The sequence below is a fragment of the Peromyscus californicus genome, unplaced genomic scaffold, assembly GCF_007827085.1.
Source record: "Peromyscus californicus insignis strain IS unplaced genomic scaffold, ASM782708v3 Scaffold_4__1_contigs__length_199733344, whole genome shotgun sequence".
NCBI lineage: Eukaryota > Metazoa > Chordata > Mammalia > Rodentia > Cricetidae > Peromyscus > Peromyscus californicus.
In genome coordinates, this window is record NW_026294562.1 from 167,929,542 (window position 1) to 167,945,532 (window position 15,991).

The 15,991-nt window shown below is 44.2% G+C and overlaps 1 protein-coding gene and 1 pseudogene across 1 annotated transcript; one reads left to right on the forward strand and one right to left on the reverse strand.

Annotated features, from left to right (window-relative positions):
- Nucleotides 1–3,363: 3,363 nt before the first annotated feature.
- On the forward strand, nt 3,364–10,640 carry LOC128125610 (pregnancy-specific glycoprotein 22-like; annotated as a pseudogene).
- A 2,339-nt stretch (nt 10,641–12,979) lies between these two features.
- Nucleotides 12,980–14,498, reverse strand: LOC128125606 (heterogeneous nuclear ribonucleoprotein A1-like). The gene has a single exon (XM_052763187.1). It carries the CDS (start codon nt 14,442–14,444, stop codon nt 13,323–13,325), a length of 1,122 nt encoding a protein of 373 aa, XP_052619147.1. The 5' UTR covers nt 14,445–14,498; the 3' UTR covers nt 12,980–13,322.
- Between the last annotated feature and the right edge of the window lie 1,493 nt (nt 14,499–15,991).

Consider the following 15,991-nt stretch of genomic DNA (forward strand, 5'->3'; position numbering starts at 1 on the left):
GAATGAATTGGCACATAAGACCACTCCCTAAACATAACATAAGTAGCACAGACACTGAGAGCAACAATTAATAAATGGGACCTCCTGAAACTGAGAAGCTTTTGTAGAGCAAAGGACACAGTCAATAAGACCAAACGACAGGCTACAGAATGGGAAAAGATCTTCACCAACCCCACATCTGACAGAGGACTGATCTCCAAAATATATAAACAACTCAAAAAGCTAGACATCAAAATACTGAACAAACCAATTAAAAAATGGGCTACAGAGTTTAACAGAGAATTCTCAACAGAAGAATCTCACATGGCTGAAAGGCGTTTAAGGAATTGCTCAACATCCTTAGTCATCAGGGAAATGCAAATCAAAACAACTCTGAGACACCATCTTACACATGTCAGAATGGCTAAGATCAAAAACACTGAAGACAGCTTATGTTGGAGAGGATGTGGAGCAAGGCGAACACTCCTCCACTGTTGGTGAGAATGCAAACTTGTACAGCCACTCTAGAAATCAGTATGATAGTTTCTCAGAAAATTGAGAATAAGTCTTCCTCAAGACCCAGTTATACCACTCTTGGGCATATGCCCAAGGAATGCTCATCTTACCACAAGGACACATGCTCAACTATGTTCATAGCAGCATTATTCAAAATAGCAAGAACCTGGAAACAACCTAGATGCCCGTCAACTGAAGAATGGATAAAGAAAATGTGGCACATATACACAATGAAGTACTATTCAGCAGTAAAAACCAATGATATCATGAAATTTGTAGGCAAATGAATGAAACTAGAAAATATCATCCTGAGTGAGGTAACAGACTCAGAAGGACAAATATAGTACGTACTCACTCATAAGTGGATACTAAATATAAGGGAACAGATGGCCAGACTGGCACCCACAACTCCAAAGAGGCAGGGTGCTAGGGAGGCTCTTAGGAATCCACAAGTTTGACCCCACCTTGGTCTACTAGCAGTGGTCCAGAGAGTACCTATATCTCTCATGTCTAGAACTCAGCCATTGGCCTCATTAGGTCAACAGCTAAGAAAATTACAGGTCTTGGTAAATGTCAGCACTGAGCTTTTGTGTGAAGTCTTGGTTTCATGGATAGACACAGAAGTTAATCACCAGTCTGTGTCCACTGGCACAAACTCCTATGATTTCAGGATATTCCAGCTCCAACTCTTCCTCCTTTCCTTGCATCTCTGATTTCTCTTTTGTGTGATAGACTGCACCGAGAATAATTTCTCCCACTTGGCAGTAACTTCCAAGGTGGAGAGACTGTTTTTAAAGTCAAGTAGATTTTTCTTTCGGCCAATAACTTATGCCTTCCTGTTCCCTCCATTTGCTTTCATGATTTCCATGGCTCAAAGGAACACCCAGAGCTTTGAACCATGTTTGCACTCTTTTATCTCACATCCTCCCAGCTGCTCTCTTGTCTCAGTGAATGACTTCTGCTCTGATTCACGTGAAGTCATTAGAGGCAGGTGATGAATGTGCCTGGGAGCCTCTCCTGAATCATGATGAAGCTAATGGTTTGATGATGATATTTTACTTATTCTCCACAATGTCAGTGGTAGACATCAGAATGTCCCTTGGCTGTGGATTTGGGGAATCAGAAAATGAAATCCAGGATAGATGTCATGAGCTCTTTCCTGGCTCTGACGGCCCAGCTGTGAGGAAGCACATATGATGACCACAGCAAACAGAGAAGGACACTTAATTGACAAAAGGGGAACTTCTTTTGGAATCTCCCTGTGGAGGAGGAAGACTTAACAGTCTGAAATAGTGTCCTAGTTAGGATTAACTGTCACCTTGACACAGCCCAAAGTCACCTGTGAAAAATGTGTCTCAACTAGGTAACTATTTTTATCAGGATGGGCTGTGGACATGCCTTGAGGCATTGTCTTAACTGATGCAGGAGGACTCAGGTCACTATGGGAGTATCATCCTTAGGCAGTTGGTCCTTGATTGTACAAGAAAGCTAGCTTAGCATGAGCCACAATATGAACCAGTAAATGAGCCAGCAAGCAGCATGTTTTCTGCCTTGACTTCCTTCATTGCTACACTATGACTCAGGCATGGAAGACAAATACATCCTTTGTTCTCCTGTGTCCAGGGTGTTTTAAATATAGTAAGGGAAAGAATCCTAGAACAGTGCATAGGGAAGAGAGTATGACATATGCATTTGAACGAATGTTCTCTATACTCAAATATAGGGACCCCTTTGGGTAAAGAGAAGGGAAAAATTTAGACACCAGAGATGAACTAGAAACTGCATGTTGATCCCCTACATGTACTGAAGGTATCAGGCAGTTAACATTTGGGTTGTTGACCATCCTTGCTGTAACCCTAGACATGAGACTGCTGTCCTCTTAATGATCTCTGGGGAGTGATATCAAGACACATGGTCAACATTCAGAAAATTGCTTCCCTGAGCCATTACCCCACATTCCAGATTAGTTCTCATCCCTGTCTCCACTATTTCAGAGTTCCTGTCCTAAACCCTGCTTTGACATACTGGATGCTTTCTATGCTTGAGAACACCTTTCTGCATGAGGAACCTGAAAGTACCCTTCCTCCTAGCATCTCCCATAGAAGTCAGGGTTATTGCACGGGGATTATATAGACAAAGGGCAAAGGTAACCCAGCAAGATCAGAGAGGACATGGGCTCAGACAGTTCAGCTGACTCAACATACTGGAGGGTTGCCTTGAAATCTTTCATTGGAAGAGGGAGCTCATGGTTTTTTCCAGGTCATACAACTCACCTCTTGCCCTACACTGAGTACATGAAACTCCACACACAATTGATTCAGGCTTCTCCTGCATCACAACTTTGACTGGTTACACCAATGATAAAGGATTGATCTACTTCCCTGGTCATCACTCAGCTGGTCCCTTTGCAGTCCTCAGAGTCATCTCTGTCCCCTTACTGCTGGGAGTAAATCCCACCTTTAACAGCACTGAGAACATAAGGCACACTGGGTGCTTACCTGGGTTTCTGTGTCACATGGACACATAGGTAGGAATGGGCCACCTTCCTTGCAGCTGACAGACCCAAGGCCAGGACACAGCAGGTGTCCATTATTCTCTGAGGGTGCGGGATGTTTATCAGCCTTGTAGCTTGATGTGTTGCTTGAAGGTGAAATATAAGGAGAGAAAAAGGTGAGAGGGATTTGAGACAGCACTGAGAGTGGAAGGGACAGAGCGGTGCCTTGGACAGAGACCCCACCACCCACAGCCCATTTAATTCTGGGATGTGCTCCCACCTGGGAGGACACACAGCTTAGAGGAAGAAAAGACAGCCAAACTTGGATCCAAAAGTAGAGGTGAAGCTCTTCTCCAAGGGAGGAAACCACAGTGAGAAGAGAGATGGAGGTGTCATCTCTGCTTCCATGCAAGGGCTGCACCCCCTGGCAGGGCCTTCTTCTCACAGGTAAGTGTGTCTATTCTCTGAGTGTGGAGGGAAGGGACCTCAGAGGCAGGATGGAGTGTTCTAAAGAGGACAGGAGCCCAAGAGGATACTTGGGGTTTCTGTTAGCGGTCACAAGGCAGAAGGCACAGGGAGGGACAAAGGCTCAGCAGCCAGAAGCTCTCAGCAGACAGGAGGTGATGAGGGAAAGTGAAAAGCCCCAAACATTAAATATTCAAAGTCAGTCATATTGGCTGCCATGTTCTGAAGACTGATGTTCCCAACCCTGACAGGGTGACTCTCCAGACAGAAATCAAAAAGGGGTGGACCAGTGAGATTGCTCAGTGTCCAGGTATACAACCTGAGTTCATTCCTCAGGCCCCATATGGAAAGAACAGACTCCTGAAAGATCAACCTAGCCCTCCATACAGGAGCTGACACATAGTCCTGAAGATGTGCACATTGGGACACATGCTTCCTCTGTTAAGGAGTGTGGGCACACCCCTACCCACGCAACTAAACTGAGTGATGAACATACCTGCTCAGTGTTGGTTGTGTTTCTCTTTTCTGGTCTAGCCTCCCTTTTAACCTGCTGGCACCTGTCCACCACTGCCCAAGTTACCATTGAATCAGTGCCGCCCCAAGTTGTTGAAGGAGAAAACGTCCTTCTACGTGTCAACAATCTGCCAGAGAATCTTCTAACTTTTTCCTGGTACAAGGAGGTGAGAAATATGAACCTCAGAATTGCACTATTTGCACTGGACACAAATCTAAGTGTGATGGGGCCTGAACAAAGTGACAGAGAAACAGTGTACAGCAATGGATCCCTGTGGCTGAAAAATGTGAACAAGAAGGACACAGGATTCTATACCCTACGAACAGTAGATAGACACGGAAAAACTTTATCTACAACAACCATGTACTTTCATGTGTACAGTAAGTGATTCTGTGTGAAATCTGGGTGCTGGGTGGGGTTTATTTCACTGGATACACACAGAAACATCAAACCTAGCCTGTGTCTACCTCCACTCAGCATGAGTCCCCATGTTGAGGTTTGAGCATTTAGTTCAGAACACACAAAGTGGAGAACAACTGCAACAGAGCAGAATCTTTCATTTGACTATAACTTGCAGGCAGCTGGATGCATGGTGGGTAACTCTGCCTAGGATATCATCCACTGTCTATACTCTTGGGTTCTCATAAGGAATGTATCCCTGAGAAAGTCCCCAAAGGACAGAGAGTGGGCCTGATTAATGGATTGAATGTGAATGGGATTCTTTAATAATGGTGAGCCCCAGGAAGCCCTGGTTGAGGAGCTCTGTCCCAGACTCAACACCAGGTAGCCCTGAGAAGCATTTTACTAGAGTTACATTTTGACTTCCTGGTGTCAGGGGACATTTTTTTAACAGTTGAAGTCTTGTGGTGTGTAGAGCCAGCTAGTGTATTATTATGAGAGCTACAGTAGGGCTAGATCCCGAGACATCTTGTCCAGAGACTATGCAGGGAGAGCAAAGGTGCCCAGACCATCAAGTAGATGTCCTGAAATGGTTATGAGACTTCCAAGAAGCTCATGATTGCCAAAGAGAGGCACAGAAAACACAGGTTCTCCTGACAAGTGCTTGCCCTCTGGGGTCCAACTCAGGGAATACTCTCCTGGAGGAAAATGGCTGGAGGTTCTGCTGATCTGCAGAGCTCCACAGATGTGAGCTGCAGTTCCCCAGTGACAAACAGGGGCGACTATCAGGCCACACAATCAGTACTCAGAAAAGTATTTGTCTGAATCAGGACTTTACTTTGTAGCCTGGTTTCTACTTCTGTCACTTCAGACCTGGAAGGAATGGACACAGCCTTCTCAGATCTATTGGCTCCTTCCTGTATCTGTTACATTGATAGAGCATCATATTCAGTTTCCCCTTTATGTAGTTTCTTTGGGAAAGGTAGGGTACCCAAGCAGAATGACCTAGACTGAAGTCTAAGGCATCTTAGAAAGCTAAAAGAGCTAATGGACAGACCCATCACAGAGCTCAGTAAGCAGAGGAAGTGGGAGCGTTGACTTGCAACTCTACATAGGACAGTAGAATCCACATCCTCCTTCTATGACTCAGGGGTCCTATTCCCACACACCCAGACTGGGAGATTCCTGACACATCTGGCCCTGGGCCTTTGTCCTGAGTCAGTACGCTGACTAGTGACTGCAGAGAGAATACTTTTGTCCCTTTCCTCATGATCCACATAGCTGGTCCCTTTGGAGCCCTCACAGACAGTTCTGTCCACTTTCTGGTGAAAGCAAATTCCATCTTTCCAGAACATTGATCTCACAGGGGCGACTGTGAGTATAGCTGGGTTTCTGTCCCACAGGTAGTACAGAGACTCCCTCTTTGGTGCTGACAGACCAAGGCCAGGATACAGCAGAGGGCAAACCTAGATTAAGCTGCTGCTCTTTCAAGGCCCAGGGATGTTCATCATCCTTGTCCACATGTGATCTGGAGGACTAAAACATAAAGACAGAAGGGGAGAGAGACACCAGGCAGCACTGAGAGTGGAGGGGGCAGAGAAATATTTTGAACACAGACCCACCCACAGCCCATGGGAGTCTGTGGAGCGCTCTGCCTGCTCAGCTCAGAGTGGGGAAGGAAAACAGATCTTGCAAGCTGTGCTGGAGTAGATGTGCCACAGGAAGAAGGCATATAGTACCACAGAGACCAGGAATGCACTATCTGTACCCCTCTACAAAGGGTACACTACCTGTCACAGGCTCCTGCTCACAGGTGAGACCACAAGTTGAGAGTGTGTGAGAAGACAGGACGGACTTGCAATTTGGAGTCTCCTAAACAGGACAGGGACCTGAGAGGAGTCTCAGGGTTTGTAGAGGAGAAGACAGTGTCAGACAGTTGCTCAGCATCAGGAAGCTATCAATGAGCAAGAAATGGTAAGGGGGGGGTGATTGTTCTTGTCCAACATTATTCACCATGACCACAATATTCGGAAGACTGATGTTCTCAGTTATGTCCTCACAAACAAAAAATCAAGCTGGTAGTGATCAGTGACAGGGCTCTGATATCAGTGGATATGGGCATTTGGTTAATTGTCTGATGACTGAGAAGCAAGGAACATAGGATGTCCTCTGACATCCACCTAAGTACTGTGTCCTACACCCATTCCCCATGCACACCGAGACAGGCCTTTGCACACAAACTCTCACACAAATACAATTAGTAAATCAATGCAAAAAGAAAAAGCCAGTGAAAAAATTTTACACTATATGCCCAAACCTATGGTTTTCTTAAATAAATCCATGGGCATACAGGGTTCTGAGACATCATTCATTGATCGAGTCTCTACAGGTATCTGAGATTTTTCTAAGCAGCATTTTCTTTTAAAAATTTAAGAAAAATCATGGTTCTAACAGTGCCCCAGTTCGAGCGGACTTGAAGTACAAAAAGCTAGAGAGTGAAGTGAGGTGTTGACTGGAACCACAAGAGGAACAGAACAACAACAACTAAAGATCAGAGAGTGAAGATGCAGGGTGTGTAGGGGAAGAGGAGGGGCAACCATCATCCCAACACCAATCTACCAGAAATGTGAGCAGGGGTATGAGCGCAGTGAGCCAGGCCATGTTGACACCTGAGGAGAGAGTGACATATAGTGGAAATGACTACTCTGGGAACACTGAGAACATGGAGGTCATGTGCTGACCTCCACCAAGCAGGACAGCAGTGAGTCAGGCCATGTTGACACCTGAGAAGAGATTGCCATACAGTAGAAAAGACAAGAGTGGGGACACTGAGAATGTGGAGGTCATGTGCTGACCTCCACCAAGTAGGAAAGTGAGACACAAACCCACATACCTAGGCTGAGCAATGGACACAGCTGTTCAAGACAGAGGAATTCAACTTAGCCAAATACAAAGTTCCCAATAGTAATACATCTCTCTTCTCTTCTAGCCTCCTTTTATACCTGTGGGCACCCTCCCCCCTCTGCCCAGCCCACTATTGAATCAGTGCCACCCAGTGTTGCTGAAGGGGGAAGTGTTCTTCTACTTGTTCACAATCTCCCAGAGAATCTTCAAGCTCTTTACTGGTACAAAGGGGTGATTGCACACAAGAAGTTTGAGATTGACCGACACATAAGACAAATAGATTCAAGTTTGCAGGGGCCAGCACACCGTGGTAGAGAGGCATTGTTCAGCAATGGATCCCTGCTACTCTACAATGTCACCTAGAAAGACGCTGGATTCTACACCCTACGAATTCTGACTACAGATCTAAAAGCTGAAGAAGCCCATGTGCAACTCGAGGTGGACAGTAAGTGATTCTCTGGGACTGTTCAGTGCTGGGTGAGGCTTAATCACACAGGACTCTCATGTCTGCCTTGTGCATGACTCCTCTCTGCACTGTGTCTGCATGCTGCGATTTGAGCACCTAGGACACATCTGGTGGAGACAAATGGCCATAGATCATTGTCTGTAGTCTGACTTCCCCCTACCCCATTATTGAGGAAGACATTGATGGAAGGTACTTCAGCATAAAATGCCAGACTCTGTCCAGTATCTGGGGGTTCCATCCATGTGTTTGAGGAAACTATAGCATCTTCACAGAGTTGAGCACCAGAAAACCCTGGCCCCTGTCATGTGTCCCAGGCCTGACTACATAAGACCCTAGAGATCATTTGTCTAGGACTTATACTTACTTCTTCTCAGAGCTGAATAGGGAACAATGGTTTTTAGTTGCCCGTGCCAAACTTGTGTATGTACTAGCTCCAAATTGAGAGCATCAAAAATAAAATCCAGGAACTGGTCCAGAGACCAAAGAAGAGTGTTGCTTACTGACTTTATCCTTATGGCTTGGTCAGCTTGCTCTCTTTTATCACCCAAGACTGATAGCCTGATAGCCTAGGGGTGAAACTGTCTGCAGTGAGCTGGATTCTTTCACACTAATATTCAATTTAAAAATACATTTTTTGTGTGTGTGTGTGTAGTATGTACTACAGTCTTGCACGTGGGTCAATTTGATAGTGGCACTTTTAATTGACTCTCCCACTTTCTGAGGGACTCTAACTTGTGTCAAGTTGACATAAAGCAAGTCACCCTAGTATCTGAGACTTTTCTATGACCTGAGCCTGACAAGAACATAAGACTGCTCCTGCCCTCACCCAGTCCTAGTCCTGTGGACTGCAGGACATATCACCAAGAACATCAATAAGTGAAGTCAGGGCTTGACTGGAGCCATAAAGCAAACTGAAAAAAAGCCAGAAATTGAAAATCTATGGTCGGTAGATTTCAAGGGAGACATCATCTCAAATTGCAATGTTCATGAGTGTCTATAGTGTATGACTGAGGGCAGAGAGAGAGAGAGGAGTCATTTAAACAACCACAGAGAGAGCTCCTTGCAGAGGAAATGACACATTCAGAAGCACTGAGGGATTGGAGGTCATTTTGCTATCTCCACCTTGAAGGATAGACACACCCACATCTGCATCTCTAGGCTGAGTCATAAATCTATCTGTTCAGAACATCTTCCCACCAACCCAATGTTCTTCAATTGATGTTTTTTTTTTCTCTTGCAGCCTCCGTTTCTACATGTTCTACCTCTCCAACCTCCACCATAGTCACAATCAAATCAGTGCCTCAGTATGTTGCTGATGGGGAAAGCGTTCTTCTCTTAGTTCATAATCTGCCAGAAGATCTTCAGGAATTTTACTGGTACAAATCAGTGCATAGGACAGACATCTTTAAAATTGCAAAATACAACAGAGCCATGAATTCCACCATCTGGGGGCTTGCATACAGCCAAAGAGAAATGGTGTACACCAGTGGATCCCTGCTGATCAAGGACGTCACTGAGAAAGACGCAGGATTATACATGCTAGAAACTTTGAACAAAGATTACAAAATTGATAAAGCATTTGTGCAACTCCAGGTGAACAGTAAGTTACCTTTTATGGCTTCCAGTTGCTGGGTATGGCTTATCCTACTTCATACACTAGACTGTCAGAACTGGGTTGTACCTGCTGTTTCCTGCACAGCACCGTGTCCCCACACTGAGGATTAGGCACTAACTGCAAGACACACATAGGGTAGACAACAATTGATCAGAATACCTCACTGGGCTCCATCTGCAGAGAAGAGAATATATGCTGGATAATTCAGCACAAGCATGTCAGACACAGACCAGATACTTGGGACTCTCACCATACAAGGCCTCAAGAGAGACTCTGTGGTTTCCAGGCAGGCATTGGCTGAGGAAGCCATGGGATCCTTAAAGAGAGTACCAGGAAGTCCTAGCTCCAAAACTCTGCCCCTGGCTCTTCTTCAGGTGACACTGGGGATATTTTGTCAATGTTTGGCTTTAATATCCTGTTATTGCTGATAGGGATCAAGTCTTTACTGACTGTCCAAGGACTAGAGTGTGTAACTGGCTTTGCACTAAATGTGAGCTGCAGTTAGGTAGGTCACCTGGGCATCCTCTCCTTCTCAGTTCAAATGTACAGGTTTCCAGACCATTAACTAATTATTCTGATAGGTTCAAGAGACTTCACAGGAAGATCAATGTCCCAAAGGATAAAAACAGAGACAATAGTTACTCAGTACTCCTCCTTGTTCTCAGGGATCAAGCCTAGAGAATTCTCTTTTTCAGGTAAATAGTAACAGATGCTGTTGATTTGAGTATCTCCCCCATCCCAAGTTCAGGCCACTGTTCATAACTAAACTTAAATCACAAGTGGAGCAGTGATCATTTGCGAGGTGTCCTCTTATAGGTAATTTGAGATGCAGCAAACTCAGTATCTGAATCATAATCATATAGCCTGTGGATGGCAGATCAATGCAACATATATTCTCAGGTCCAAATTCTCTTCCCTGTAGGCTTTATTAAGTATGAAGTATAGAGGGGCTGGTTGAGCTTACTGAAGAACATTGTCATTTAGTCCCCTCTCTTTCTTCACAGAGCCTGTGACACAGCCCTTCATTCGAGTCATTGACACCACAGTCACAGTACAGAGCTCTGTGGTCTTCACTTGCTTCTCAGCTGACCCTGGAATCTCCATCCATTGGATCTTCAATAACCAGAGTCTGCAGCTCACAGACAGGATGACTCTGTCCTCCAAAAAGTGCCGACTCAGCATAGATCCTGTCAGGATGGAGGATGCTGGAGAGTATAAGTGTGAGGTCTCCAACCCAGTCAGTTCAAAGACTAGCCTCCCAGTCAGCCTGGTCATGAAGAAAGAGTGACCTCTCCTCTCATCCTATAGCAGAGTGCTGGCATTTCTTTATCACTGGTGTATAACAAGGAGAAAAGTTGTGTGGTAAAAATTGTCAGTTACCACTCAGGTAAGGTGACTCAAGCTTATAATCCTGGGATACATGTGCACATGGACTGGCCAGAACATAAAAAGAGACCCAGTTTCTAAAGGGGAAAAGCAAACATAAATATAGTAGACAGAACTGCAAAGGAGTTAAGAGCTTAGGTTGTCGATCAATTATATAGCCAGTTCTTAGAGTCTATGGAAACTAATTTCAGGATCCCCAAACTTCTGGATGCTCTTGGTCCCCTGTTAAAATTGTACAGTGTTTGCATAGAGATAAACATCCTCTCATCAGCTCAAGTAGTTTCACCTAATACCAATGCTTCCTCGACACCAATCATCCATGCGAAGTGAGGAATGGTGACCAGATAAGTGACTGCACAAGTTTATCTGTGGACATAACTGACTTCTAAATAGTTTTGATGCTCAGTTTGTTTGATACACAGATGTAATATCCATGCTGTAAGGATCAAGTGGACTGTTTCTATCCTGACACTGGCATTCAAGTGCAAACTTGTTCATGATTATTTTCCTTGTTTATATATATTTTTTAAAACATAGATGGGATTTTCTACTTTAAATTTTCTGAGGTGCACTGATTAGTGACATTAAGCACATTCATTTTATCATGTGAACATCACCATTGTCCATTTGCAAGGCATTTCTAAACCTATATCCCATCTACTTCTATCTCTAGGCATAAGAAAAAACAGAACATCTAATTGTTTGTGGTAAATATTAGCTTATAGAAATACATACCAGGTGGGTGTGCTTGCCCATCAGTTCCAGAAATTTCTGTAGAATCTTTATTATTTTCTCCAAATAAGTTCAAGTCATCTGCAGATATATGTGACAGTTGATTGATGGGCTACCTTTCAGTTCTTTGTTTTGCCTAATTTTTCTTTCTATGACTCCTAAGGTAACACTAAAGAGAAGTGGCCACAGCAGCATCCTTGTGTCACTCCTGGTCATATAGGGAAAGCTGTCAGTGCCCCCACTGAGTACAATTTACTGTGGATTTCCATGTGTTCTCCTACTGCACTGGCCTGCCCACTACACCTTGTTTGGCTGTTTTCATCATTAAAAACTGTTCACTTTTGTCAAATATCTTTATTGACTTAGTCTTATGAGTTACACATTGAATCAGTTTTGTGTTTCTCATTCTTCCAACTCTATAGGTTCTGGGCTTATAGGAATATTTGTGTTTCATCTAGGTCACTCAACATTTAGCACAACTATTGAGTGCTCATGGAACTCTTAGTATTCTTTAGAAGGACTGTAAAGACTCAAATTTCACTTCTAGTGTTAATGGTAATATATTTAAAGCAAAGCTAATCTAATTAAAGGTTGTTGATACTGTTAATCATTTTGAAAAACCAACTTCAGATTCAATGATTTCCCCTACTGTTATTCATTTGTATCATTATTCTAACTTGTGGAGTTTAGACCATACAGAATCAATGCTTTCCTTTTTACTCCCCATGGTTTGTTTAGTTACCTTTTCTTTGTACAGCTCAGGACCACCTCCCTAGGAATGGCAGCACTCACAGTGTGCCTTCAAACATCAATCATTGAACAAGGATATGCTTCATAGACACACCCAGAGGCCAAACTGATGGAGACAATTCTTTGAGGTTTCCCAGGTGTCTCTAGCTTGTGTCAGGTGACAGAAACTAGCCAGCAACCTGTCAAACAAATCTGGTCCCACTGGGCCTGTTTCAGAAGCTCTTGCCCTTAATTTCTGTAGGTCATATCATCAGTATCCACCTGAATCTCAAAATAGTTCTTTACATGGTGCAAGCATATTAGAGAGGGTATGTTAACACCCAACAACAAAAAGGTGGCTCTGTTGCAAACCATGACTAGATTCTTTTTTTTTCCAAGAGAATTAAATCGTTTATTTATTACACATGATAATGGATGATACACAAGCTTCATTCCCATCTGTTATTTTATCTGATACCATTATTCAATTTTGATGTTGCATAGGGTGTGCCCACAACCATTTTATTGTAACCAAACTGTGACTTTGCTTGGATGACCCTTTCAATGGTAAAACTCATTAAAGTCACAACAGTAACTGGCAGTTTAACTACACCAAGGTTTTTGAAGACAATGCCTTCTCCACCCAAGCAATTATAAATAAATTCCAAATGGAACTTGGCACCACCCTGAAGGAATTCTAACTTCACACTGTTGGGGAGGTTTACCAAGATGGCTTCAGAGTAGACTAACTTTACACAGCACATTTAAAAAGAAAAAAAGAAAAAAGAAAAAAAGACACATTTATTCAGCGTCATGATCAGACTATTACATTTAGCAATCAACAGCATGGGTGAAAAAAGGTCTACAGTAAAACCCTTTGTTGGAATGCTTTACACTTTCCACAGAACAGAAACTAAAATAACCTGTTATACAATTAGTCACAAATACAGTCCTGGAGTTTTTTGCCCATACACATGAGTATTGTCTAAAACATGTCTTCTTTGTAGCAGCTAGGCCCTGCCACCACTGTGCTTGGCTGAGTTCACAAATCTGCTGTAACCTGTAGCTTCCCTGTCACTTCTCTGGCTCTCCTCTCCTGCTAAGCTTTGTTTCCTGGCTGTAATTAGAACCTCCTGCCACTGCCATAGCTGCTGCTGCTGCTGGAACCACCATAGCCACCTTGGTTTCGTGGTTTAGCGAAGTACTGGCCACCACCACCATAAGGGCCAGAACTTCTGCCTCCAAAGTTTCCTCCCTTCATTGGTCCAAAATTTGAAGACTGATTGTTATAATTGCCAAAATCATTGTAGCTTCCACCACCTCCAAAATTGCTTCCACTACCACCGCCAAAGCCGCCTCCGCCTCCTCCGTTGTTATAGCTGTCATAGCTGCCACTCCCGCCATAGCCACTGCCCTGGTTTCCATAACCCTGTCCACCACTTCCATAGCCTCTGCTTCCTCCAGAGTAACCAGGGCCGCCTCCTCCATAACCACCATCATTACCAAATCCATTATAGCCATCCCCACTGCCACCATATCCACCACCACCACGGCTGCCACCGAAGCCACCACGACCACTGAAGTTCCCCCCTCGACCAAAATTGTCATTGCCACCAAAACCGCCTCCACGACCACCACCAAAGTTTCCGGAACCACTTCGACCTCTTTGGCTGGACGAAGCACTAGCCATCTCCTGCTTTGACAGGGCTTTTCTGACTTCACAGTTGTGGCCATTCACAGTATGGTATTTCTGAATAACAATCTTGTCCACAGAGTCGTGGTCATCAAAAGTGACAAAAGCAAACCCTCTCTTTTTTCCACTGCCTCTGTCAGTCATGATCTCAATCACTTCAATCTTTCCATACTGCTCAAAATAATCTCGCAGGTGATGTTCTTCAGTGTCTTCTTTAATACCACCAACAAAGATCTTTTTCACAGTTAAGTGGGCACCCGGTCTCTGAGAATCTTCTCTCGACACGGCTCTCTTAGGTTCCACAACTCTTCCATCCACCTTGTGTGGTCTTGCATTCATAGCAGCATCCACTTCCTCCACAGTGGCGTATGTGACGAACCCAAAGCCCCTGGATCGCTTGGTGTTTGAATCTCTCATTACCACGCAGTCCGTGAGTGTTCCCCATTGCTCAAAATGGCTCCTCAGGCTCTCGTCGGTCGTTTCGAAGCTCAGCCCTCCAATGAAGAGCTTCCGCAGCTGTTCCGGCTCTTTGGGAGACTCTGACTTAGACATGACGGCAGGGAAACGAGAGCCTTCAGCGATGCTTCCTCGGGCGCGTCAACAGGCAGAAAGCCATGACTAGATTCTTAACATTCTGAGATCATTCCTAGATTCATGCATCACTCTTGAGGAACTGGTGTCTCTGGAACCATCTATATGAACACCTAGGTTGGCCATGTCATCCGGTGTTAGCTCCTGTATATCCAGCCAGACCTTGCTTGAAGTCAAGAATGTCATGAAGGAAATTCAGCTACTTGGAGAATCTCAGGGTTACTATTTGTGGTGGAGAAAAATGACATCTCAGACTCAGGCTCTGTTAACACATGTGAGTGTAATTAGGGGTTTTCACAACATATGATGTGCTGGTGTTGTAATCTGGGATGTTGTGCTTGGCACACATGTATCTTGCTAATTCACTACATACCTAGCCTCAGTTGGGTGGTATTTAATTGAGGTTTACATGGCTCTCAGAGCTATTACGGCCTTCTAAAGATGGGGAGCTTCCAATTCCTCTCATATTGTCACTACAGAAATCACCCCTGCCAATCTTCAGGCCAGCAAGCATTTATTCTTTTGTGTTACTGCAACAAAACACTATGAACAACATAACTTACAGATAAAATTATTTATTTGGGTTTATGGTCCATCATGGCAGTGAAACATGGTAGTAAGCCATAGATATTGCGGCAGGAGCAGGAAGCTGAGAGCTCACATCTTGAACTGAAAGCACAAAGCAGAGAGATTGGATTGGAAATGGTGCAGGGCTGTTAGACTCAAAGCTTGTCCCAGTGATGATCTGACTGCAGGGGCTATGATTCCCAAACATCACCAAACAGTGCCACCAACTTGGGACCAGGAATTCATACTCCTGAAAATGTGGAGGACATTTCTCATGGAAATCACCAACAGGGACAAACTTCTAACTCTTCCTTTGCTGCCTCTAGCTGACCTGCCCAATATTCTTGCTTTATCAATGGGGAGCCTCAGCCATACAACCCCAAATTTTTTATCCCCCAAATCATTTCTAGTTATCAGACCCAATCCATAGCTCTGCCAAGGGTCTCATTGGGACCACAGCCAGAAAAATTACAGTCCTTTCTAATCAGAACCCTGAACTGTCAATACCACCCTTTGGGGTGAAGTGTTTTGGTTTTCTAAAAAGATACAGAAGTTAGTTCCTAGACTGGGTCCCCAGGGACCATCAAGTCCTAATCATTACAATCTGAAGTTTAACACCAGCTCTCCCCATTCTTGCTTCCCTGATTTCTTCTGTCCTACTCTCCACCCTGGAATGTGAGTAGTGGGAAGAACTTCACAGTGGAGAATATGTTCTTAAGGAAAAGTTGATTTATTTTTGTCAGAAAACTCATGCATTACGGCCCTTCCATTAATTTTACAACAGCTATTATGCAGAATGGACACCAGAATTTCAACTTTTGCTCACACACTTTTATTTCTCATATTAGAAGAAAAAGCTCCCTACTGATGGGAACCAGCAGCTCAGAGATCTGCTCCCAGCTCTGCTCCTATCTCATGTGGTGACTGGTTCTACTCTCTGG

Coding starts and splice junctions, on each gene's coding strand:
- LOC128125606 (XM_052763187.1), bottom strand. CDS start 14,444: ATGTCTAAGTCAGAGTCTCCCAAAGAGCCGGAACAGCTGCGGAAGCTC.